This window comes from Trichosurus vulpecula, chromosome 1, assembly GCF_011100635.1.
Source record: "Trichosurus vulpecula isolate mTriVul1 chromosome 1, mTriVul1.pri, whole genome shotgun sequence".
Lineage (NCBI taxonomy): Eukaryota > Metazoa > Chordata > Mammalia > Diprotodontia > Phalangeridae > Trichosurus > Trichosurus vulpecula.
The window spans coordinates 440790929-440818630 of NC_050573.1; the positions used below are offsets into that span (position 1 = coordinate 440790929).

The 27702-nt window shown below is 39.0% G+C and overlaps 1 protein-coding gene across 1 annotated transcript in view; it reads right to left on the bottom strand.

Moving 5' to 3' along the window:
• Positions 1-27702, bottom strand: part of SV2C (synaptic vesicle glycoprotein 2C) — a 219922-nt gene that overhangs the window by 104245 nt on the left and 87975 nt on the right. Inside the window, exon 3 of the mRNA XM_036747087.1 lies at positions 16301-16452. Coding sequence (XP_036602982.1) covers positions 16301-16452 — 152 coding nt within the window. The remainder of the gene's footprint in view (positions 1-16300; positions 16453-27702) is intronic.

Below are 27702 nucleotides of genomic sequence, written 5' to 3' on the forward strand. Positions count from 1 at the left end.
CATCCTCAGCATCTTTTGCAATCAACTGCCCTGCTCCCTGGCCGCCAGTCAACAGGCATTTATCAGATGCTTACTATGTGCTAGGCAATGTGCTAAGCATTGTAGATACAGAGAAATCAAAAAAAACCCTTTAATTTTTATCACGTGTCTGTCCCCAGCTCAGAGCTCTTAATAATTTCAGTCCCTCTCTGTGTAGGAAGAAAAAGTCATCTGTGGAAGACTACAATTTCCAGAATTCACTGTTAGGTTTTAGACCTTTTCCCTGGCATGCAGAGCAAGTCTGTATCTCTAATTACATAAGAAAGAATGCCAGGGTGGAGGACGAGGTATTGTTGTTGTTTGTGCTTCATTCTGGAAGAGGACCATGACATCAGGGAGGTAATGCCATGACATGCAATGAGGTATGGGGTTTTAGGAAAAGACCAAAACCAGATTATCAAAAGATTGGAAGAACTTACAATCTACAGTGAGATTTTTGTAGCAGTAGTATAATTCAGACTAGTCTTGACTCCTTAGCCCTTTCCATTGTCACTGAGCTACTTTGGTACCTTCTCTCTGGTGGATGTGAACGCAAAGGGCCGTGGCCCAAACCCTTAGGTAATTAGCTTACATTTCCAATGAGAAGGTAGCATTTATTTGTCATCACTAAACAGATCTCCAAGGGGAAGAGGGCAGGTGTTGAGCACTTCCTGTAATTTTGCAGACCACAGAATCCCTTAGATGTGGCGAGGGCAGTAAAATGGATGTCTTTAGTGTCTGGATGATGTTATATCAGCCCCATCCTACCTAAATAGAGAGATAATGCACTTTGAAAACTGTGCTGAGATGGGAGAAATGATGATGACTAAGCTCTTGTAGCTATATTTATCATTATGAATACTTCACTAAGACTTACTTTGGAGCCCCTCATGGGAGAACTACTTCTGAGACATAAACTAGAGCCATTCACTAAAGGAAATGGCTATCCTGTCGTTATGCTTCAAAACCCTTTAAAAATTTTATCATTATTGTTTCTCAGACTAATTTGCTCTTAGGCTAAAAAGAGAAGAACAGTGAAAATAAGTTGCCGTGACAGAAAATGCTGTCTTAGATCTAGAAATGGAAAAGACATTAGAGGCTATGTAGTCAATGCTCTCATTTAATAGTAAAGGAAATTGAGGACCAGAGTTTAAGTGACTTGTTCAAGAACGTACAGATAGCATCACATTCAAGATTTGAACTCAGTTCATCTGATTCTAGGCAGAGTGCCTAGGGTTTGGTGCAACACAAGAAAACATGGATTTCCTCCCAAGCTAAGTAAATATAGAAGTTACATAAGTGAATACTGAAGTACCAAACTTTTTCTTAGCATTACATATTGGCACTAGACATTCAGATTGTTAGTAATAGACACAGGAATTCTGGGGCTGTAATGCCTCCTGTGTTTATTATACTATAGGACTGTAGACCTACCCTACAAGACATCCCATTCTAAATGTCCAATAGGTATTTCATGATGTGGAGCTAGTATGCAGGATAGAGATTTTAGGTATAGATATATAGATCTAGTTGCCCATGGGAGCTGATGAAGTCATCAATCGAGGAAGAATAGTGAGAGAAGAGAAAAAGGATCAAGGCCAGAGACTTGGGGTACAGCCACAGTTAGGGGAGTCATAGACATTGAGCCAGCTAAGGAGTGGTCACACAGGTAGGAGGAGAACCAAGAGAGAACAGTATCATGGCAACCTAGAGAAAAGAGCATAATCAGGAAGAGAGTAATTAACAATGTCAAATGTTGTAGAGAAGTCAAGAAGAAGGATTGAGAAAATTCCATTGGATTGGACAACTAAGAGAGCACTGGCAACTTTTAAGACGGCAACTTTGATTCAGTAAGAAGTCAAGGATAAAGAAGAGACTGAGAACCTGAGAGATAAAGGATGGTGATCCCCTCCACAGAAATGGGAAGAGGTTTTTTTTTGGGGGGGATAATATTATTATAACCAATCCATGCACATGTCTCTCCCAACAAAAAATAGATAGTGTGTGGTTGTGTGTTTGTTTGTGTGTGTTCATGTGTGTGTGTGTGTGTGTGTGTGTGTGTGTGTATGTGGGAGAGGGGGAGGGGGGGGAGAGAGAGAGTGGGGGGAGGGAGAGAGAGAGGGAGTGAGGGAGGGAAGGAGGGAGGAAGAGGGAGGGAGGGAGGGAGAGAGAAATTGAGGAGAGAGAAAAGGAGAGAGAGAGAGCGAGAGACAGAGAGAGAGAGAGAGAGAGAGGTGAGGGGAAGGCAGGAAGGAGTAGGAAGAGGCAGAGACAGAGAGAATAGTTACTGCTCCAGAGGCAATAGTCCACGGTGGTTGATAAAGGCTGGGAGCCAGGGTGTGAGGAATTTAGGGAACGATGGAAATTTACCTTCACAGCTACTGCCAATGCTCGGGTCTATTTGGGATATATCCTTTGTCCTCTGAGCCAAGTCTTGTTAGAGGCACAGATATTTAGCCATGGGAGGAGGCAGAGTTAGGCAGTGTTAAAGGGTGTCCTATAGTTGTGTTGGAGACAAGACTGGTGATCATGAGGATGTGACCCATCTTCTCACCTTCTGATAGGCTGATCATTTAACCCTTACAGTAAAGTCACAACCTTGCAGGGGCCACAGTCATCACTTTGGAGACCATTGGGATACAAAACAAAACTTAGATCACTTCTCCTTCCCTCAGTTCTTTATCCTTTATGTACTCTTCTCCTCATGCTTGCTGCTCTCCTTGCTGTTCTTAAACTAGTGAAAGGCAGAAAACTAAGGAAACCACAGCTAGCATGAGGGGAGGCCCAGCAAGACATTGGTGAGGTAAGAAAAGTAATTATGTTTTCTTTCTTCACCCTAAATACTCTCCATTCACTCCTCTGTTCACAATAACTGACTGTCATGGTCTGCTCTGAAAGTGAACATATGATGGCTCTTGGTGTTGCAGACTTCTTGCTATGCAGTGCATTTCTGTTACACTAGACTATTATGTCCTTGTGGGCAGAAACTATGTACCTCTGTACTTTTGTACCTCAGGGCCTCATACTTGCAAATAGTAGTTATTTGATAAAGGTAGTGACTCTTCCCTGAGATGCTATTGTCTTAAATCTACCTGGGAGGGGAAGCAGATATCTTGGCTTTCCTTCTCCCTAAAAGCAAAATTCATTTATGGAATTCTGCTTTTTTCTACCTGCTTAATAGTCAGCCAGCACTATTTTCCAGAGATTGAAAATAACCACACATTTCTGTGGAAATATTTTTTCCACAGTCAGTTACTCCTTAAAGGGCTTCCTCTATAGTCCTTCACAAAGCACAACCTTGACAAATCAGTATGTAAGAAGTCATGTTATAATTATTAAATTTTCTGATTTTACTAAAGTTAATCAGAGAACTACCATGGCTTCACTCTTTCTTTTCAGAAATGTTTTAAAAATAATGTTGCTCTATTTTTCCTGCCATAAGAAAGAGAGCATATTGAACATAATTGATTTTTTACTTTAAACATTCAGGATCCCAGAGGTCCTCAGGGCTATTCACCATTGCTTTGATACTTTGATGGATCCATAATCTAATCAATGAGGTTACCTCCTCCACTAGCAGAGATTGCAATCTATCTATGCCTTCTTAACCTGTGCTATTCCTGTCCTTGTCCTTCTATATAGATCCTCCACAGAAGATCTTGTATGCAGGAGTTCTTTATTTGTGGATTTTAAGGACAACTTTTGAACTGCCAATCTTGTGAGGGAGGACTGGTTTATCTCCTTTTCCAATCATACATACAAGGGAAGACGAACTTCTATGGTATTTACTTCAGACAGTCTCAGATGGTAAAAATTGGAAGGTATTGTAGAGTCTGATTTGCCCAACCTGTATGTGATCAAGAGTAACCTTTCAACATTCTCAACAAATCCTTATCCAGTCCTCATTAGAACACCTCTAGTGATGGGGGAACCCATTATTTCCTGAGGCAGCATTGCTAGGTGTTTTGATGTCAAGCCTAGATCTACCTCTTTGCAACTTCCCTTTGTTGTTTCTCAGTTTAGGACTGAATAAATCTATTCCCTCTTGACAGCCCTTCAAATACTTAACCACAGTTTTCTTCTCTAGACTAAATATCCTGAGTTCCTTCAAGTAACTCTTTTTTTGGGGGGAGGAGGGAAGGCAGGGCAATTGAGGTTAAGTGACTTGCCCAAGGTACACACAGCTAGTGTGTCAAGTGTCGGAGGCTGGATTTGAACTCAGGTCCTCCTGACTCCAGGGGTGGTGCACTACTCACTGCACCACCTAGCTGCCCCTCTTCAAGTAACTCTTACAGAGTATGGTCTCAAGTCCTCTTGCCATTCTTCTTGCTCTCCTCTAGATGATCAATATCCAGCTTATTAATGTCTTTCCTAAAATTGTGCCCAGAACTGAAGACGGTATTCTAGAGATGATAAGCCTGGGGCAGAGTATAGCAAATAATCATCTCCATAATTTTGGACAATAAACCTCTCTTAATATGTATATTACAATTAATTATTTTTGCCTGTCATGTGACTCTGTTGCCTCATATTATCTTGTGGCCCACTTAACTCCTCAGATCTTTTTCATGGGAATTGTTGTCTAGCCATGGCTTTCTCAATCTTGTAAGGTCATTAAAAAAACATTTAACTTATCCTTATTGAATCTCATCTCATTTTATTTGGCCCATAATTCTCGTCTGTTGAGATATTTTTGAATTATGAATATTATCTAATATCTTAGTTATCCCTCCAAGCTTTGTGTCATTCGGATATTTAGCAGTCCTCAATTTTATTTTAAACATCATAGGGCCAAGGATGGATTCCCCTAGAGACATTCCTCCAGGTTGAAATCACACCTTTAATTCTCTAGGTCCATTCATTCATCCAGGTCTGAATTCATATAAATGTACAATCATCTAGTCCCTGTTTCTCCATAATGTCCACAAGGATAACATGAGAAACATTTTCAAATGCTTTTGTGCACATCTAAGAATGTTATATCCATAGCATTCCCATAATCTACCATTCTAATAACTATGACAAAGAAAAAAGAAGAAACTAACTTAGTCTGGCATGACTTCTTGACACTCTATTTTGGATTTTAGTGATTACTTCTTCACTTTCTAAATGCTAACTATTTCCTTCATAATGTGATCTAGAATTGATCAGGGATATAATTTAAGACAACTGAACTATAATGATATCCTCCCCTCCTCTCTTCCCCCTCCCTTTTTAAATCAAGACATCTCTCTTTCTCAAATTCCAACACTTAACACAGTGTCTGGCACATAGTAGCACTTAATAAAAGTTTATTGATTGATAGATAGTCCTGAGGCACCTCGCCTATCATCCAAGATATTTCAAAGAGCAATGATAGTAACTCATTAATCACCATCTGCCAGTTATTTTAGTACCTGAGGATATAGTTTCTTCAAGCCCCAATGCATTGAGAGCATTTAGGTGCTTTTTGCCATTACCTCTATCTTTTATTTTAGCTTCTGATTAAGTATCTTTGTTTTATCCTTCCTAATACAAAGATTAGGCATGTAGATGGCACAGTACATAGAGTGCAGGGCCTGGAGTCAGGAAGACTCATCTTTCCAAGTTTAAATCTGGCTTGCTAACTGTGTGACTATGGACAAGTCAGTTAACCCTGTTTGCCTCAGTTTCCTCATCTGTAAAACAAGCTGGAGAAGGAAATGACAAACCATTTTAGTATCTTTGCCCAAAAAACCCCAAATGGGGTCATGAAGAGTCAGGACACAACTGAAATCACCAAATGATACAAAGATCATTTGTCTTAGAAATGAAATGAGAAACAAAATGAATCAAATAGTTTGGCCTTCACACAGTCAGTCATTATCATCATCTTATTCATCATCCTATCTTTTTTTGAGTCTCCTCTTGAACTCAATACAATTTCACAAAGACCCTTGTTCTTAGCATTCGTGACTATTCTCAGTTCATCATGGGCTTTAATATTTCTGAAACTATTTTTGCTATGTTATTTTGTATTTATCCTTAGTTGCATTCTTTTGCCCACATCTTGTGCACATTAAAAAATCTTTTTCTTCAACTTCTTCCACAAAAGCTTTTTAAATTTTATTATTGAAAAAATTTAATCTGACCTTAAAACAGAAAAAGTAAATTATTCCATATACCATACCACAAAAAGGGAATTCTTTGCAAAATCATAAATTGTCATTATTTCATAACCTATAGATATCTTTTTTTAATCTAGGCTAAAAATATACCAAATATCTAAGGAATGAAACACACAAGACCAGTAAGTCATTCTGTAATGGTGGTCAAGGTTAAGTGGTCAAAGGATAAGACCAAGAATTCAACAGTTGTGGAATGACAGGCACACTAACAGAACTGGCAGAGCTATGAGTTGGTCCAGCCATTCTAGAAAGAGATCTGGAATAAAGCTAAGAAAGTGGCTAAAATGTCCATACCCTTTGACCCAGAGATGCCACCAGTAGACATATACTTCAAGGAGGTTAGAGATAGAAGAAAAGATCTCTTATACACCAAAATATTCATAGTAGCACTTTTTGTAATATAAAGAACCAGCAACATGACAGATACGCAGTTGACTAGAGAGTGGCTACACAAATTGTGGTATGCGAATGCAGCGAAATAGTACTGCAACATAAAAAATGATGAATATGAAGAATACTGAAGAGTCAGGGAAAACATATGAATAGATATGAAGTAAAATAAGCAGAACCAGGAAAACAAAATATGCAATGCCCGCAATATAAGTTGAAAGAACAAAAGAAAATGACTACTTCACAATTATAATCATCAAGCCTGGCCCTGAGGAAGAGATGAGAAAATGCACAATCCCTGTTTGTAGATGTGGGGAATCTGTGGATGGCAAATGGAATTTATGGCTGTCACATTTGGTTGATATGTTGATTAGTTTCCCTGTTCTTCTTTATTACAATGGATGGCTCTCTGGAGATAGAAAGGATGGGGATATATGTGGAAATGAAGGCAATTTAAAAGCAAAAGATAGTTAACAATAAAAAAATCTTTGTTAGTAAATGAGTTCCTTGTGCAGAAGATATCTGTTTCTTTAGGCACTGACTTCATTTTCTTCTAGTTTGAGTAATTCCTTTTCCTCCCCTTGTTTTCCCTATCACTTACTTTCTACCTCCCTCCCCTCTATTGTGGTTTCCTTTGGAGCTGGATCTTAAAGCATGTTAGTCTCTTCCCACACAGAACAATTTACAATTCACCAGTGTAGGTTTTTGCCCCAAGTAACTTCTGGATTGTTAGAACTGCCCCTAGATGGATGTTGTACTCTTTCCCTTAGGCTTGATGGAGTGCAGTGACTGGTCCCATTCCCTCTGTTCCTCAGTTCTCTGGTCTTGCACTGGTAGTTCAGAGCTTTGTAGTGTTGTTTTCCCCAGCACCAGCAGTACAGAACTTTGCAGTGCTGGTGCTATAGGGTTGTAGCCCCTAATCAGGCATTTGCTCCCAAAGGGATGTGGCCTGAGCAAAGTTCCATACTTTCTGAGCTGAGGTTTCCATGGCACTGGAAAGAAGGAGGGACAACAATGATATAGGTATGGCTTTTATTTTAAGCCTCTGTCACGTCCTTGGAGATCTTTCCATGATCTTATAAGCAAACTACTCACAAACATTTGCTTCTTTTGTCCTTTTCCGGTATATGAATATGTATATGCACTTATTTTCTTTCTTTACTTTTCCATGTTCCCATCCCTTTAATGCAAGAAAACTTCTAAAAATAAATAGTCACTCATTCTCATTTTCCACGGATGCTGACTCTGTCCCTGTGTGCTTCTTCATCTTGGCCCTGAGTGGAGATGCAGTAAAAGGAAAGCTAATGAAATGCAGCAGCATCAAGCTGCATGCGGCAGTGTGAGCCCTGTGATTTAGGAGCTGAGGGCTGTCTGTGCTAGGGACAGGCTAAAAAGAGAACCTTCCTACGTAGCTAATCGGATGCCCTGGTTATATAACATAATGCATACTACCATTCTGGCAGAGGAGTGGAAGAGGACACCTCATTTGATGCGCAAGAAACTTTCAGGGTAAAAACGACAACATTGGATTTAATGGAGCAGCTATTCCCCAAATGAACCACAGCAACAATACTAAAGGGGACTGGAACTGGATTAGAATTGGATGAAATACAATTCTATTCAGTTCTGCAGTAGAATAGATGTTTCCTAGTCCTTCTCCTGTCTGATCTCCTTGTTGCTAACTGGTAATAATGCCAAGGCTTTAATTTCATGCTGGGTTCCAAGTGGCTCTATAAGTGCTCCCTTATCCTTTTTAAAAATAATGCAACTTTTCCCCAGGGTCAACAGTCAAGTCTGCCTCTAAAATTACATTTGGAGGGTGATGTGGGTTTACCTCTGGTGTGCACAGGGAAACTTTAGGATCAGCTGTGATAGCTACACCCTGAAACTTCCTGTCACCAAGAATTCTAAGCCAGCTTCCTTGGAACTCATTTGCAGGTTGTTAGTATTTGCCTTTCCCTTCACCTGTGTTACCGCCCCCCTCTCACCCCAACCCAGTGCCTGGTATACTCTAGGTGATTAGTAAATGTATTTTAGTGATTAATTCCTGGAAGGGAATGACCTCCTGCTTTTGCCCTGCTGACCCTCAATCCTGTATAACTCTACTATCAGTTACACATGATAACTTGTCTATTCCTAAAAATATCCTTAATCTGGAATGGTCAAATGCTTCTGGAGAAAAATCTCCAAATCACATTTCCTACAAATGCATGCTCCCTGTCCTTAGCTGGACCCTGGCTCAATCTCAGCATGTGATATCACCTATGTCGATGAGAATACCAAGGCCATCCAGTGTTTGTTGTTGTTCAGTCAGGTCTGATTCTTCATGATCCCATAGACCATATTGTCTGTAGGGTTTTCTTGGCAAAGATACAGGAGTGGTGGGTCATTTCCTTCTCCGGCAGATTAAAAGCAAACAGATCTTATAGCTAGTAAGTGTCTGAGGCTAGATTCAAACTCAGGTCATCCTGACTCCAGGCCACCCTCTATCCATTGAGCCATCTAGCTGCTTCTAATCCAATGTTTATTCCTTCCAATCCCTTCTATCTTCTCCCTTTTTGCCTCTAGGCTCAGAGTTCCTATCCTATAGTAGAAAAAGCATTCAGAGGACCTGGGTGAGAATCCTGGCTATCCTATTTATTGTCTGTGTGACTTTGGGTAAGTCATTTAACACTTCTTGTCCCCTTTTTCCTCATGCGCAAAATGAAGGGTTTGGATTAGACTGTCCCTAAGGTCACTTGCAGCTCTAAATTCTATGCATTCTATAAAAGGAGGAGATGGTTCTTCACCTTGTTAAAGCTAACCCCTCCATTAATATCCTTGATCTCATTCTTTCAATCTGCCCCCGTAGCCTTGTTCTGTCAATCATTCCTGGTCAATCGAAAAAGCACTGACTCTTGAGTCTGAGCACTTGGGTTCAAATCCTAACTCTGACACTTACGACTCATGTTACCTTGGGAAAGTCACTTAACCTCCCTGGCCCTCAGTTTCATCTGTAAAATGAAGGGGTTGGACCAGATGGCCCCTGAAGTCCCTCCCAACTCTAGATATATAAGCTGTCCTTTCTCTCACATGCTTCCAGCCTAAAAACATGCTCAGGTTTCCTTATTCTTACTTTAGTTCCCATCTATTTAAGCTATTGTTAAACTGTCATACTCATCCTCTCCTCTTCCCTCTCCTTTCCCCTCCCTCCCCTACCCCATTTCCAATCTCTTAGAAAGGGTAATCTATACCGACTGTATCTACTTCCTCATTACCAATTTATTCTGACATCTATTTACAATCTGGCTTCTGTCCTTACCAGTTTACTCCAAGGTCATGATATAATCTCCTTATCATTTAGTCCAATGGGCTTTTGTTGTCCTTATCCTTCTGGGTCTATCTGTCATCTGACACTGTGGGCTGTTCTCATATCTTTTCTTGGCTTCCATGACACTGGTCCCTTATGGTTCTATCTTTCCAACTTCTCTTTTGTTGGTTTCTTATATTTGGCCCACCCTTTGAATGTTGTTGTTCTCTAAGTTTCTGTTCCCTAGGCTTTCCCCTCCTCTTCTCTCTTTTCATTTCTCCTCCTCTCCTTTCTTTTCCTCTCCTTACCTCTCCTCTCTGCTCTCATTAATAGCATTCTTTCACACAGCTTAAATTATCACCTCTAGATTATTATCAATTAATCTATATCTCTATCCTCATCTCTTCAGATTTCCTCTCATATTTCCAACTACTTTGTAGGTATTACCACCAGAGTATTTTGCTGTCCCTGAAAATTCAGCATGTCTAAAACTGAACTCATAATTTCCCTGCTAAACTCTCACTTCCTCTTCAAATCGGTTTGTCAGGATCAAAACCACTGAGTCGCCTTTGACTCTTCCTTCTCTCTCACTCCACATGTCTGATTAGTTGCTAAGTTCTATTATTTCGATCTTTATAATATCCCTTACAGCCAGTCTCTGCCTCCTCCAATCTTGTCAAAACTACTTTTATTGAGGCTTTCATTTTTTTCTGTCCTATCAGTTCAGTCATTTTTCAGTCATGTCTAACTCTTCATGACCCCATTTAGGGTTTTCTAGGCAGAGGTACTAGAGGGGTTTGCCATTTCTTTTTCTAGCTCATTTTATAGATGAAAAAACTGAAGCAAATAGGGTTAAGTGACTTGCCAAAGGTCACACAGCTAGTAAGTGTCTGAAGCTAGATTTGAACCCACAAAGAGGGGTCTTCTGACTCCAAGCTGGGCACTCTATCCACTGTGTCATCTAGCTGTCCCATTCTACCCTATAGTAACAGAGTAGTATCCTAATGAATTTTTGTGTATCTAAGCTGTCCCTTTTCTAATCCATCTTCTACACTGCTGCCTGAGTATTCTTAATGCCTTGCTATGGTCATTTCATTCCTTTACTCATTTGTTTACTAAATAAAGTATAAAATCCTGACCCTGGAATTTAAAGCCTTCAAAAGTTTACACTGTCCACCATTAATTCATCCATTTAAAATGTTTTATGGTCCAATCAAACCAGATCATTCCCTTTCCTCTGTTGTCCTGTCCTTTCCTATCTCTATGCCCTTGCTCATACTGGTGCCATACCTGGAATGTCTACACTCTTGTTCCTACTTTCTATGTTGAAGTCCTTCCCATTAAGGTACAAGTTAGATGGCTTCTTCTCCATGAAATGTTTCCTGACTCTCCACCCCAGGTGAAAATAACTTCAAATTTCTGATACTATTTTGTTTAGACCTCTCTGTCTTCATTTATTTATTTCTCTCCTATGGTATAATTATTCATATACTTGTCCATGAGAGTGTAAACTCTTGAGAGCAGGAGGTATGGCCTATCTATTATTGTATCAACAGTACCAAACACAGTGCCTTGAACAACAAACATTTGATAAATAGAAGATATCTGGCATTTTCAATTTAACCCCACATTGATGAGACTGCTTTGGACATAGCTCATGTTTTAACTAAGCCCCACAAGTGAGCAATTCTAATAAAGTGAGGCCAAAATTTGAGACAAATAACCCTCTGATGGCTTAAAAAATTCCAGTTTCTACTAAAATGGGAAGTGACTGTCCAGCATCAAGGGTATGCCTGGTAGCAAAATTCAAATTTTATTATTTCAAACATTCTATTTTACCCCTTGACCCACCGAGCTGCCACAGATGCAGAACAGCCACAACAGAAATATTCCAAAACTGTTTATAACAATCCATAATTTTCAATATGTTCTACAGTTGTCAAATAGTTAGCAATCATTCATTAGTGACTAGGAGGCACATGGGAAATCAGTCTCAATACCAATGTACGGAGGGCCTGTGATTCTGTGTGTGTTGTTGTGTGTGAACAGCTCCTATTTATGTTCTTTTCCTCCTAGAATAAACTTCTATATACTGGATAAAGTCTCCAAAAGTGTAGTGATTGGAGATGCTATTGGGATATTTCTTGTTATTTTCCAAGAGCTGCTGTATAGTTGACATTGCAGCATTTCAAAGGAAAAAAAATTTGGGGAGCACTGCAATGAAACTAAACAAGTTTTTAGCCAAGCAGTCATCCATTTTAAGGCAGATGAAAGCGACAGCAGAGAAAGTGAGAGACTTGCCACGCATCTGAGATCTTCTAAAAGTAACATTTGAGTAGGATTCTAAGCCCCATAGGTTGGAATATGTTTTTGTTTGTGGTACAAAGAGCCCTAGCTGAGTTACTGGATCTCAAATAGGGGTTAAAGAGAAAATAAAATTTATGAAACTGAACTGGATTCCCGAGCTCTCCTCTTCACTTCTCCTTCCAGCACTCTCCACAGACATTGAAAGGCTGTCTTGAGAGGCATTTCTTAGGGACATCAACTAGGGATAATTCAGAAGTGGAAATTGCCACAGAGATCCAAGGAGAACCTGGATTATCCACAAATTTGTTGCTCCAGAACCACTCTCAGAATTGGAAAGGCAGCCAACCTAACAACAGCATCGGAAGCAATAGCAATGCCTTATTTTTTGTACTTTATGGTGTATAAAGTACTTTTATATCTATTATCTCTTGTGATGCTACCAATAATCATGTTGGCCAAGAAAGGCACATGGTGTTACAGTTATGTAACTGACAAGTTAATGAAAGGTGGAGTAACTTGCCCAAGGTCACACAGCTAGGTAGTGGAAGAAGGAAGACTGGAACCTAGTTAAAGTCTGAAACTGGATTGTTATGTCTGGGGTGTTTGATTAAAAAAAAATGTCTTTTTTTAACAAATAAGAGAAAGAGACATAGAGAGATAGAGACAGAGATATGGAGAGAGACATCAACAGAAAGAGACAGAGAGTAAGACACAGAGAGAAGGGATAGGAGGGAGAAAGAATGAGAGGAAGAGAAGCAGAGGGAGAGATTTCCATATACAAAGTAGGATAGAAAAATATCACATAAGAAACCATGAAAAAGAATATTTTTCGAGGATCTATTGATGAATCATTAAGACCCTAAATACATCCATGTAAACTTCCTTCTACATCACCTACTCCATGCATTCATTATGTTATGATTATATTAGTTATTTTTCATAAAAAATTGTGATGAGTAATAGGACTCTCTCTCCTAGCCAAATGTATGTGCTATCTAAAAGACATACTTAAGCAGTATGATATAGGGGAAAAGTTCATTGACTTAGTCAGGAGACATGAATTCTAGTCCTGGCTTTAACAGTATTCATGTGACCATGAATGTGGGTAATTCTTCATTTCTGGACCTCAGTTTCCTCATCTGAAAAAGAAGAAGGTTGGATTACATGATTTCAAGGGTCCTTCCAGTGCTAAGAATCTGGAAAAGAATGACTTAAAGGGCCATAAAAATGTTAGGATGGCCAAGCTGGGATTGGATTAACATGATAAGTATGCACTGAACCAAAAAAAAAGTAACTGAAAAGTTGAGCCAAAAAGTAGAGAAAAAAGAAACAAAGCGATCTTGTTTCCATATAGAATCAATATGGCAGGATCAGAATAGGGCATCAGCTTGTTCAGCTTGGCCTAGGTCAGATACGTAGGAAAACAAATGGAAGAGATTCTGGGTTTTAGAACCAAAAAGACACAGCAACAAGCTTGAGATGTTAGGAGATTAAGGAGAGACCAATTTTAGCCTAAATCGGGTTGTAGCTGGTGCCCTTCAGAAAAGACCTTATTCTACTAAGGACCAGGGAATGAAAGCAACAGTCTAGGGGCAGACTAAGATGGGATGATAGCTATGTCTAAGTGAAGTAAATTTCTACTTTTAACTAAGTTTTGCACCTAGAACTGGCATTTGTCCCAACTGCCACACTGCTGGAGAAACCAAGTCACATCCATCTTGCCCTTTTCTCTATAAATGAAACCCAAACACAAGGAAATTGAAGCTAAATGGAAAAAGAAAACCAGCTTGGAAGTGCTCTTCTAAGAAGTGTAGAAAGGAGTTGAGTTAATCATACACCCAAAAGCTACAAGAAAAATAATTTAATGAGGCAGTCAGTCACTTCACCTTGTAGTGGTTACAAAGAGCACAAGCAAAAAAGACCACCATGAAGATGATTGCAGCTTATATGCCAATATGTGTTTCAGGGAATGTAGAGAAAAATCCTGTGAAGACCTTGACAGGATTATCTAGCTTAGGTCAATATCTGCCTTGACAGTTAGTGATTTTAATATAAAGGTAGAATAAGGGAGTAGTGGAAAATATGGTTCAGGACTAAGAAATAATATCTTACAAGATGTCTGCTATAGGCCAAAAGTACAGTTATCCTTTCCACATTGTGGAGGTTAGGGACATGGTGCCTCCATGAGCTGGAAAATGTAGGCAAAATTTTTGGCCCTCCCTTCTTATTAGAGAAGAAGTCTAAATTATTATGGTATTAAAAGATTAAATATGTCAATATTATACAATACTGTATACATATTTATGCATTTCTGAGTTTCTAAACTTTTTCTGTGTCATCTGTTGGCCTTTGTGGGTTGTCTATGGCTTCTGCAAAATTCCCATTTAATTTCTTATGCTGACCTACGACCTATCAAAACTATGGTGGGGAAATTTGTGACGTGGAAGGGGTAACTGTAGTCCTCTTACTCTACGTGGCCAGGTAAAGCTGTGACAACTTTTGATCTCTCACTTCAGAGAAGTAAAGTTGAATGGGAATAAAAACTGAGGTTTTAGGGTCACAATCAAACTGAAGAACCTCCTTAAATTTGTCTGGTGGTGGCAACAACAAAAAAGAGTAGTGAACATGTTTAATCTTTTGTTTGGAATTATCTCTGACATTTTGACACAAAGATGCTAATGTACCCCAGGGGCAAAACCCCAATATTTTCCCTCTATACTCCAAACTCATCTTAAAAATTGGAAAATTGCTTTCCTTTTTATCTACACTGACCAGGAATGCAAGTCTTTTGGGCTTTGTTTGTTCCTTTTTTGATGTCTGTTCTCCTCTAATTTATCAGAATTAAAAATGGAATAAAAATAGCAATATATATTTCACAACCTAAGATGCAACAATTTGCAATGTGTCATGATTTATGTGATTTGTGTCATGAAATCAAATTTTATAAAAGGAATTCTAATACAGAACCATGTTCTATAATAAAGAGCATATTTTATTCAAGGTGGAAAGAATACTTCATCTGGAGTTAGAGGATCTTTACTTATGAGTCCTGCTTTTGCTCTTCATTAGCTGTGTTTATCACACAGCTAATGGTGAGTTACCTGCTCTGAGCCTCAATTTCTTTATCTGGAAAACAGTAAGGATTTGGTCTACTTACCTCTCTGTTGTAAGGAAAATGCTCTGTCAATGATAAAGTGCTAGATAAAAGTGAGCTAATATTGTGGTTCAAGAACACAAACTGACTTTTTATTAGGTGTAGCATTAAATGTGGAGAAATTCAGAAAAATCAAATGTGTTTCTATGTGACTTCACAATTAAGAATTTTTATTTGATTTTTAATTTTTTTTTGCAAATAATAGTTCAATTTTATCTGCTTAGCTGTTCAAACATAATCAGAATGAGCTTCCTTTGTGTGTCTCCTGAAGACTATGATGGGGTTTTCAGTTTCACCTGAGTAGAACCATTTTTTCATATGTGATAGAGTCTAACTACTAATCAGGGACACTACGTACTTGGTAGTGAATGGGGCAAGTCTTCATTACCTTGACATAAAGAACCAAGGTAGGAACACGAGAATGACCAGATGGGAAAACAGAACCAGTCGATTCTCAGTTATCTGTGAGTGGATTATCCTTTTGGTAAATTATCTGTGGAAATTCTGACTTCCTTCCAGATTTTCAGCTGAGTCCTGAGTTGTCAACCATTGGGTAGACCCCACACTGAGGGCTGAACCTATGTTCAGAGAGGATGAATGTGTGTGTGTGTGTGTGTGTGTGTGTGTGTGTGTGTACACACCTCATTTGTCTCTGAGGTATATGACAGAATTTACAGAGCAAATACAAATGATGTCACCATTAAAGTTGTTTTGGGTAATCTACGTGTCTCTTCACTCCACCAATGTGGGCTTCATGGAGGAGAGGGAAAAGAACCAAAGCAATAATTTTAAACAAGAACAAAATGCAGTTCACATCACTGTTGATCAGTTCTTAGATTGTTCAGATCTTATGGAAATGAGCTAAAGAACTGAAACAGATAAGATGGAGAAATTTGCACATGCCCCTATTCTTAGGTTGGCATCTCACGGTAGTGAGGAATAGGTTGAAAAAAATCCATAACTTGTATATAATCCAGTGAAAAGCAAGTTTCTTACCATAGTGAGGGATAATGGCCCAAGCCATGGCTGAGGCATAGATGCCCCCAATCATCCAGAACATGCAGAGCCAGCTCAGGTGTTCCCCTCGTTTCTCCCGCGCAAGCACTTCAGCAAAATAGGAAAAGACGGTTGGCACAGATCCTCCAATCCTGCCAAGAGACAAGGGACGAACATGAAAACTAATGCAGGAAACGTAGACCACATGTAAAATGAAAGTCTTGAACAATTTTCCCTACTTGGTGACAGATTAAGGTCATTGGGGTGTCTTCGGCCTGGCCTAGTGGGAAATGATACCCTGGCAGAGATTTGAGTTAGTCTTTTTACTAAGCTCGCTCTCTCTCTCTCTCTCTCTCTCTCTCTCTCTCTCTCTCTCTCACACACACACACACACACACACACACACACACAATCATAGAAACACGAAGACAAGAAAGGTCAAAGAAGCATGCTTGTTGGGAAAAGGTTCTACAGTGAGGAAGCACTGGAGAGAACACTGGCTTTGGAGTCAGAGGACTTGGGTTCAAATCCAGCCTCTGAGGCTTACTACTTACGTGAAACTGAGGAGGACATTTAATCTCCATGGCCTTCAGTTTCCTCATCTGAAAAATTAGAGGTCTAGAGTAGATGACCTCTGAGGTCCCTTTTCCCTCTAGATCAAGGACTCTTAACCTGGAGTCCAAAGATACATTTTGAAAGGTCTGTGGACTCAGATGGAAAAGATATTTTGATAACCATATTCCCATAATTTGTTTCATGTGTGAGTCTATGCATTTTATTCTACGCATTAAAAACATTTTTCTGAGAAGGGGTCCATAGGCTTCATCAGACTGCCAAATGGATCCAAAACTCAACAAAAGGGGAAGAATCTTTGCCCTACATCTATGGTTCTGCGGTCTGGAGTCAATAGAACATCAAACCTCGAATTGGTCTAAGATTTGACAAAGCTTCAGCTCCAAAGTAGCAATGTGTCTGGAAGCCTTTTGTCTGCCACTGATGCTAATTTCTGAGAAGGAGAATCTTGTTATGGCTTTTCTTCAAGTTTTGAATAAATTCTTCATTTATGCATCCCAATTTCACTTAACATGCAAATAAACAAGCATTAGAAGGCTAGGGGTACAAGAAAAGAATGGAGATACAGGAACTATATACTTGCCACATAGTAAGCAACTAATAAATGTCTTTCATTCATTCATTCATTATTCATTCATTCATGCAGTGCTTAATATGAAATAGAAAGATAGGGTCTCCCATGAGACTTTCAAGGAACTCAATCTACTATGATTGAAGTAATATTTCTTATTAACACAGCTATTAACAGGAGCTTTACCGAATAGACAACAGAGGATTACTATTGAGCAGCATATAATCCGGTGGAAAGAGGAATGACAGTCAGCAGCTATGGGCCCATTCCTGCTCTGCCAATTCTGGGCTTGACCTTGGCTAAGTCAGTTTACCTCTAAGTGCTCATGTTTTCTCAAATGCCAGACTTCTTGTTATTCAGTCCAGCTCAGTTATTCATGTCCAGCTCTTCATGACTCCATTTGGAGTTTTCTTAGCAGAGATACTGGAATAGTTGCCATTTCCTTCTCCAGCTCATTTTACAGATGAGGAAACAGAGGCAGACAGGGTTAAGTGACTTGCCCAGTCACATAGTAAGTATCTGAGGCTATATTTAAACTCAAGGAGATGAGTCTTCCTGACTCTAGGCCTGGTGCTCTATGCATTGCACCACCAGATTACAAAGGATTAAATCAGATTAATTTCTCCCCCAGATGTATAATTTCATTGGTGTGGGGGATCTCCTGGTGTGGAAACTCCCTTCACCAATATAGATGGATTATTCCTCGGCAACTTATCATATTAGAGTCTGGGGATGAGGCACTGAGATGTTAAGCAATTTGTTTGTGATTGTATAGTAGAGGCAGGACATGACCCTAGGTCTTCTGGACTCCTCTATCTATAATCCTTTGAGGTAAGTGCTAATCATTTTTTTAATAGATAGAGCCGATAGAGGTTAAGTAACCTTCCTAGGGTCACACAAGTAGTGACTGTCTGAGGCAGGCTTTGAACTCTGGCCTTCTTGACTCCAAATCTAGCAGCATGCTGTAAACTATGCCACCTACCTGCCTCTAAAATTTCTCTTCAGAAACTTGATATTGATCAACGTGTATATCCTGTGATCTCTGACATTTGTTGTCCTTTAGTGACTTTAATTTTATAATTTACAGCTTCTGAAAACTGGAGCTATAACACTGGCTAGCAGTGATGTACCAGGAGCTGGGTTTGAATGAAAAATTTAGCCTTGGGTTCAGATAGTCCCAGTCTTTGTCCCAGTCTCCATAGATTTATAATGATGAATACCACTTATAATGATATTATGGTATTATAATTAATACCATACCATTTATAATGATGAATATACCATGAACTCTTTGTACAAATATGGTTCCTTAATGAAATAGATTTAATATAATGACATTAACTAACCACAATATCAATACTAAGAATATCAAATATAGCTTCTGATTTCCGGATCTTGTTTCCTCCAGGAAGATCCAGGAAGGGTTAACCCACTTGTTCCTTTCTCTCAACCCCCTGCAGTACACTATGCCACCCAAATGCTCAAGGATTTAGGGGAAAAACTCCACAGGAACAGATAGAGACCATTTGCTTCTGAGGGTTCTATCACTAGAACAGGTTTCCCCAGGATGCCAGGTGAGATTGATTCCACTGGTGGAGAATGTCAGCGGCAGTGGCCCCTGAAAAGTAAACTAAGGAGTCTCATAAGATGGGACCCCTTCTGAGCAGGAAACTAGTTAGGGGACCCCATGGGAGAGATAACCTATTTGGTCCTGCAAAGAACTGAGAAAAGGGGAAGATAAGGAACTGTCTTGGAGGCCCTAAAAGATGGTTAAAAAATACCTAAGCTGAGAAAATATGGAGAGGAAAGAAGCAGGGATTTAGCCTAAAGTATTTATATTGTATGTGCCTACCCTTCTTTCTCTTCATTCTCTACATTTCAGCAATAACCGAGAGAGAAGACAGGGTAAGGAGAGAGTAGCCTAAGACCTCCTTCTCATTCAATGTCCTATGACATCCATAATTTATTCATGGGCATAAAGGTATGGACATTGAGAAAGGCTCCATGGCCTTACTAGGCCTTACTAGGAACAGGAAGACCTTACAGGATAGTCTGGGACACAACACTTGTAGAAACACTCCTGCACCATAGGATAACCATTGGCAGGTAACAAGCATTCATTAAGCACTTTCTATGTGCCAGGAATTGTGTAGAGTGCTGGGGGATACAAATACAAGCAAAATGAAAGCTAGTTCCTGCCCTCAAAGAGCTTACACTCTAATGGGAGAAGGCCACACACAAAAGAGAGCTGACTGCCACATCAATTTAGCCACATCGATATTATAATATTGGAAACAGTAATCTGTCTGTAGCTACAGTTCACGCAGAAGACCAAGGAGTGAACCTCAAATCCTAAGTCTTGGAAGTGAGTGAGGCTAAGAATTAGAACAGTAGTATGAGCTCAGACTCATTTGGATAAACAGTTCCTTGGATTCCTGCTGACCAGATATTTCCCCTGTGTCTTTTGTCCTTTGGATCCTGATGCTTCTGCACATTCAAGTCGAGTCAACAAGAATTTATTAAAGGTCTGGTATGTACCAGGTACTGTGCTAAGCAATGAGGATTTAAAAAAAAACAAAGCAAAACCCAGTTTCTCCCCTTAAGGTGCTCACAATTGAGAGATACAACATACAAAAAAACCACACACAAGATAAAGAGGAAAAATTGGAGATAATCTCATGTGAAATGTTGATCCTTCATTCTTGTGCTTGGACATGCCTCCTCTGCTTTGGGCTGCCCAATACTAGAATTGTTATTAGAGAAAAGGGCCCTTTTTTGAAGTTTATTCCATGGAAGGCTCTTGGCAACAGGCTCTGGCATGTTTTTTTCCCAAAAGTGTGATAGAACTGTCTTTCAGTCCATGAGAAAGGTCTCTAGTGGTTTGTTAGTTTGGTCTGTGCCTATGATTGCATTGCCTTAGGAAACTCCCAATGAAGAAATTCCCTATACCGATACATGTTAGTAAATCCTTTCAACTTACAACCTTAAAAAGTTGCTTGAAACACTGAGAGTTAAACTAATGATGAGGATGATAATAGCTACTGTTTCTACAGCACTTTACAAATATAACCTCATCTGATCCTCACAAAACCCTGTGAGGTAGGTGCTATTATTATCACCATTTTACATATGAGGAAACTGAGGCAACTGGAGGTTGAGCAACTTGCCCAGGGTCACACAACTAGTAAGTGTCTAAGGTCATATGTAAACTCAGATCTTCCTGACTCTAGGCTCAGCGCTCTATCCAGTGTTCTGTTTGCCTTTCCTAGGGTCACACAGACACTATGGGCCACACACAGAACTTAAACCCATCTTTCTGACTGAAAACCATATATTAATATACTATGACATTCCAATTTTCACCCTAATGATAATGTTGAAAAAAATTCCTAAACTGACTCCTTGCTTCTAGTCTCTTCCCTTAATCCATCCTCCGGTATAGCCATGAAAATGATCTTGTTAAAACTCTGGTCTGACCACACTGCTCCATCGCTAGAGGATAAAATATCAATTCTTCAATATGGTATTTAAAGTCCTTTACAGTCTGGCTGCAATTCACTCTTCCAGGTTCATTTTGCATCACTCCCTTTTATGAACTCTCTCTTCCAGGCAAACTGGATTACTTGGTGTTCCCTCTTTACTATATTCCATATCTAACCTCTAAGTGTTGGCAAAGGCAGCCTGCCATGCCTGGAATGGTCTCTCCTCACCTTGCCCTAATATAGTAGCACTTCTCAAACTTTTTAGTCTTAGGACCCCTTTACTCTTCAAAGTTATTGAGAATGTGACAAAAGGTTTTGTTTAGGTGAATTATTTCTAATGATATTGACTGTAAAACAATTTAGTATTATTCTAAAAATAGTTTTGTCTTGGTAGACCTCCTGTAAGGGTCTCAAGGACCCCCAAGGGCCCCTGGATCACACTTGAGAAGTGCTGTCCTAGTAGAATCCTTAGTTACCTTCAAGGCTAAAATCCAGTGCCATCCCCTAAGAGAAGTCTCCTGATTCCTCTGATTGATTAGTCTCTGTCTCTGCCTCTGTCTCTTTCTCTCTGTCTCTGCCTCTGTCTCTGTCTCTCTGTCTCTGTCTCTGTCTCTCTCTCTCTGTCTCTCTCTCCCTCTGTTTCTCTGTCTCTCTGTCTCCATTTCTCTCTCTGTCTCTGTCTCTGTCCTTCTACGCCTCTGTCTCTGTCTGTCCCTCTAAATTATATTGTATTTACTTGTCTGTTTACATGTCGTATCCTCAAATAAAATGAAATCTCCTTGAAGACAGGGATTGCATCTCATTTTGTCTTTGTATCCTGTGTCTTAACAGCGTGCCTTACTCTTAGCAGGTACCTTTTGAATTCAATTGAAAAAGGATGCATTCATTTGGCTATGAGTGGATTTTTAGAAAGTCAGCAATATCCATATTTGACATATATACCTAATGTTGCAAAGAGATCTGCTTGATTGTTTAATCAGGGCCTAGTTTTTGACATCTTTTGATATAACAAAAAGTTAGTGGAGAATTTGTGTCCTTCCTGAACATTTGAGCTAATTAAAGGGAAAACTTTTAGTTTTTCTGTTCAGTCTCCTTGAATTCAACACTTCTCCATCCTTTTTCCATTAAAAGGAAGTCAATGAGAAAGAGAAACAAGTGATATGCAGAGATAGAGAGAAAAATTCCATTTCCTCCCAATAAATTTCTCTGCTAGTTAGCTCATGAATATTTACTTTATTTTGACTTTTCCTATTTCAACTTAGCAGTATAAATGTATATAATCCTGATTTGAATATAACAATAAAGTCATACACTACTTTGTCTGGATGAATTCCTCTTCAGCATCTTGATCCTAGTGGTTTAAGTATACATGGCCTCAGTTTAAGGGGCTTTTATTCCTTATAGGCACAAGAAAGTTTGAACAAAATTTAAGTAAGATCTTTGTGTATGGATTTAAAGTGGCTTCATTACAGTATTGTTTCCAGATTGTAAATTTAGGAAGTTCATGGCACAAAACAATACACTCAGTGACTACAATAATAGAGACCAACAGCTAAATGAAAATGAGGTTGAATGATTAGCTTTAGTGAGTAGTTAGGCTATCTCTTCCATGAATGGATGTGAGACAGAAGGTAATGATAGTGAGAAGTTTTGGGGGGGGATTCAGGGGACCTGAAGGAATTCATATTTACTGACTTTAATCTCATTGAAGAATGAGGATGGGTGATTAGAAATAAGTGGCAGAGTTAAGGGGGCTCTCTAGGAGAGAGTAAATGGTTTAGAACCGTCACTGTGGAGAATCAGCAAGGTTATTGATTGCTGTTCAGGGTTTCATTGGCAAAGATACTGGAGTAGTTTCACATTTCCTTCTCTAGCTCTTTTTACAGATGAGGAAACTGAGGCAAACAGGATTAAGTTATTTTTTTCCAGGGTCACATAGCTAGTAGATATCTGAGACTGGATTTGAACTCAGAAAAATGAGTCTTCTTGACTCCAGGCCCAATACTCTATCCACTGGGCTACCTAGCTGCACAAAGGTGTTGATAGGGCTAGAATAAACAGAATTGTCAAGCAGCAATGAGGGTCTATCTTTGGTTATGTTCTAAAAACTTGTGGGGGTGAAATTTTTTAAATTTTACAACTTTTTTAACTGATAATCACCAATTCTGAAGCAGGGGTAGAAAAATTGGATAGTGAGGGTTAACAAAAAGTAATAATTCATAGGTTAAGGGTGATAGAAGGGTAGGGGGGTCAAAGGATTCCAGGGTACTAGCTAGTGAAACATTACATTGACAGATCATGGGATTAAGATTTCTATGGAGCTAAGTGAAACAGTACTCCATTCTGGTGGAGATGGACCAGGAGAATAGGGCTGGCCAAAGGAATAAGGGTTTAGCTTGTGAGAGAATGTGAGGGGCAGAAGGATATGAGGTTGTGGTCAGAGAGTAGAATACCAAACTTCTGAATTTTGGAGCATTACAACTGTAAGAGACAACAAAATCTCAGGTGAGACATGTGATGCTGTGTGACTTAATTTGAGTAGGTTAGGGAAGCAGTTGGAATGTGGCATAGTAGACAGACCTGAAATTCCATGACATGGCAGCGATGTCTATTAAGAAGAGCTGGGTTCAAACTGCACCTCAATTTACTAGCTGTGTTATCTTGGGTAAGTCACAATAAATCTTGACTTAATTTTGCTCATCTGTAAGATGGTAATAATATCTATAGCACTTATCTCACAGGGTTGTTATGTGTATTAAATGAGACAAATCATACAAAATGCTATAGAAATGTCAGTTATTTTTATGGAGGTTGAGAAACTATGATCTAGTTAACAGATATGCTGTCAATAAGACATCCCTGGGGAAATAACAGAGGGTAGAGTGGTGAGAAAAAAGCAAACCAGGTAGTAAAATAATTGAAAGCATTGGGATAATGACTTGGATTTTAGTAGATGGCTAGGACCAAGGAAGGGAAGTGGGTAGCACAAGCAGATTTCATAGTTCCCAGTTTCTAAAAAAACTTTGGTTATTACTTATATGTCCCGATTGAAATTTCATTACAGTTTCTGGAGCCTCTGTCCTGTAACAGCTATAACTCACATTTAGTGAAGGTACTGACAAATGTCAGGATATACTGAGCCCCACTAAATAACAATGAATGTACTCCATAGGGTTACATTTGCAAGAAGCCAACACAGAAGTTGGATTTCTAGACAGTTTTAAACAGTCATTAATCGACTAGAATAGTGACTCATAAGCAACATCATGTTTCAGCTAAAGATTCTTGTATGAGAGTCTCTAAAAGCATCTATTTGCAAAGCAAACTGCAAGGAATTCTTAAAAACTAGGAATTAGTGGCTTATTTTTTAATGTTTAAATTCCCTGCAAAGTTCTTCAATTTCATACATTCGTAAAATAACCTCAACATTCATTCTTACTGCTGTGTACAGTCATATGTTTTTAGAATACATTGTTCATTTTCTTCCCCATTGCCCATTAAGCACAGTGTAATAATTAGCGCACACCTAAGAATCTATTGTCATTCCCAGATAGTCCTCTACTTTCCTGGGGGTAAGGGAGCCTAACTCTTAGCTCAGAAGTTCTTATCCTGGCATTTCCTTTCTCTCTTATTCAATTGTGATATTAAGAAAGTATAGGATAGCCTCAAGACACATTCACCTACTGCATATTAATCCCTTCTGGATTAGCTGTACCAGAGAAATTCTTATGTGTCTGAACACCTGGGCAGAAGCAGATTATAGGCTTGAGTGTGTGCCCTCCGTTCGAAATTCGGGGAAAAGGATAGGATCTGCCCAGTATAAGTACTAATAGTAATGCAAGGAAAAGAGGAAGGATAAAAGAAAATCATATCTAATTAAAATACCATGCAAAGGGGAAGTGAATCTAGCTGTACAAAAATATTCATAGCTGGCTTTATTTGCAATTCTAAAAATTTAAAACACCCAAAACAAATATAGATGATATTTACATGGTGCTTTATGGCTTGCAAAACATTTTCTATATACTCTGTCCCTGGATTCTGAGTGCATAGTGGGGTGGAAAAACACCAGATTTGGATACCAAAGTCCTAGGTATGAATTCCCAGGCTATTTTTTATGGCCTGTGGGAACTTGAACATGCTTTTTATTTTATTAAACCTTAGATTCATTATCTGTAAAATTACAGTAGGATTGAATAATCTCTAATTCCTCTTCTGGATTTCTTCCCTCTGATAAGAAACACCTGGTGGTACAGTGGATGGAGCACTGAGCCTGCAGTCAGGAAGATCTGAGTTCAAATTTGGCCTCAGATACTTAGTAGCTGTGCAACCCTGGGCAAGACACTTAGCCTCTGTGTGCTTCAGTTCCTCATCTGTAAAGTGAAGACAATGATAACACTTCCTTCCTAAGATTGTTATGAGGATCAGTGGTGCAAAGCACTTGGTGAACCTTAAAGTATTACACAAATGCTATAATTATTACTAATTATTACTACCTTATAAGGTGTACACTACAGGTATCACTATACCCATTGCATTGGCAAAGAAACTAAAACCCAAAGGGGTTATGATTCCACATTTATTAAGTAGCAGAGTGGAAATTCAAACTTAAGTCTCTCAACTCCAAGGCAAGTTATATATTTTGATTAGACTCTTATTGGTTTCTTAATTTGTTTAGTTCTACTGTGAAAAATGAGTATTGTTTACTGGCCCTGGAGTCAGGAGGACTGGAGTTCGAATCCTGCCTCTGATAATTACCAGCCATGTAACCCTGGGCAAGTCACTTAACCCTGATTGCCTCCCCCCCCAAAATGAATATTGTAATATGCTTAGGGTTTTATATATAAGGGAGGCAACGCAATTTAATGGAATGATCATTAGCCTTGGAGTCAGTAGAGACCTAGCTTCATACCCTGCATCAGGGACTTACTAGATAAATGACCACAATCACTTAACTAAGTTCCTTCTTTATAAGATGTGGAAATTAATTTCTGCAAGTGTCTAGCATGGAGGACTATCATGAAGATCATATGAAAGAAGCTATGTAGAAGAGGGAGCTAGGTGCTGTAGTAAATAGGGGACTAGACCTGGAAGTCAGTTAGAATCCTGCCTCAGACACTTAACTGCATGACCCTGGCCAAGTCCTTTAAATCTTGGTCTCAGTTTCCTAACCTGTAAAATGAGGATAATAATAGTAATCTACCTCACAAGGTTGTTGCGAGGATCAAATGAGGCCATCTTTGTAGAGTTCTTTATAAACCTTAAAGCACTATATAAAAGTTTTTGTTGTCATTTAATCATTTTTCAACTGTGTCCAACCCTTTGTGATCCCATTTTTCTTGGCAAAGATACTGCAGTGGTTTGCCATTTCCTTCTCCAACTAATTTGACAGATGAGGAAACTGAGGCAAACAGGATTAAGTGGCTTATCCAGGGTCACACAGTTAATATGTGTCTGAGGCCATATTTGAACTCAGGAAGATGAGTTTTCCTGACTTCAGGCCCAGCCCTCTGTCCTTTGTGCCACCTAGATGCCCCATATCAATGTTAGCTATTATTAATATGAATATTTTTATTTCTAATTCTTATTTTTGTGTTTGTTTTTGTTGATGATTATGTTTATAGTTTTAAAAAATCTCTAGTGATAACCAAATCACCCAGTTTGTACCCTGCCCCTGCTTGCTCACTCCAGCCCCACCCTCCCATATATTACAATGTCCATTTTAGTCAGCACCTTGGTCAGCTCTCTGACCAGATGCCCTGCTCGCCTTCTTTCCTCTACACTCCTAATCTAGTTAGTGGCTCTGGATTTGATCAACAATGAGAAATTGAAGACACTAATTTCTTTCCATCTCTAAACATCCACCTGCCAGTGAAGAAAAGTTGTAATTATAATCAACTTAAAACATTCAGACATGAGACAAAGGAAGTGTTTAAGTGACTCAAGGAAACTAACAGTTATACTTCCCAAGACAAGTGTTGACAGTATATAGAAAGCTGCTATTTTGCAAAGCATTTTTAAAAGCAAAAATGAAGTTTGTTGTATTGATTCTCAACTATTATTTCCTTGGGTGGGATTGTGGATAGGTAGGGTATCATTTGTCTTTTTGTTCTGCTGGATTTATTAAGTTGCCACTTTCTCAGAGCACTTAAATTGGAAAAAAAAAGGAGGTTAAAATGATAGGTGCCAGAATATGGATTAAGTATAGAAGCTCATTTATCAATTGTCAAAAAATCCATTATCTATAGCATAAAAAGTGCAATTAATTTTGACATGGACATGAAATATGTTATGAAACCAATCACATTTCAACATAGAATAAAAGGTGAAAAGCTGGCTGCATTCTGGGGAGATGCTGGCTTTGGGTTTCTGGTTTAACCATTTTTGGGACTTCCACACAGATTGAACAGTATATTTAGACAGGGCAAAGTATCAAGAACAGCATGAAACAAATCATGCTTACTCTTATATTTGTCTTCACCAAACTTTGGACTTTTTTGTGTTCTTCTTTAATATCTTTTATCTGTAGGTCACACTGTGTGGCACAGGACTGAAGGCAACAAAAGACAGGCTTGGGACTGAAGCAAGCCTAATAGGGAGGGCAATCATGAGAGAAAGATAGTTGGATTACTTTGAAGATAACAGGATTTTATGAGAAAGAGGTATATGATAGGAAAAATAAAAATGGAATGGGGGTGAATTAAGAAATAGAAAAAAAAGATGAAGTTGGGTAAATGAAGGCTGATTTCTTCCCTTTTACTTAGTGTTCACTGTTA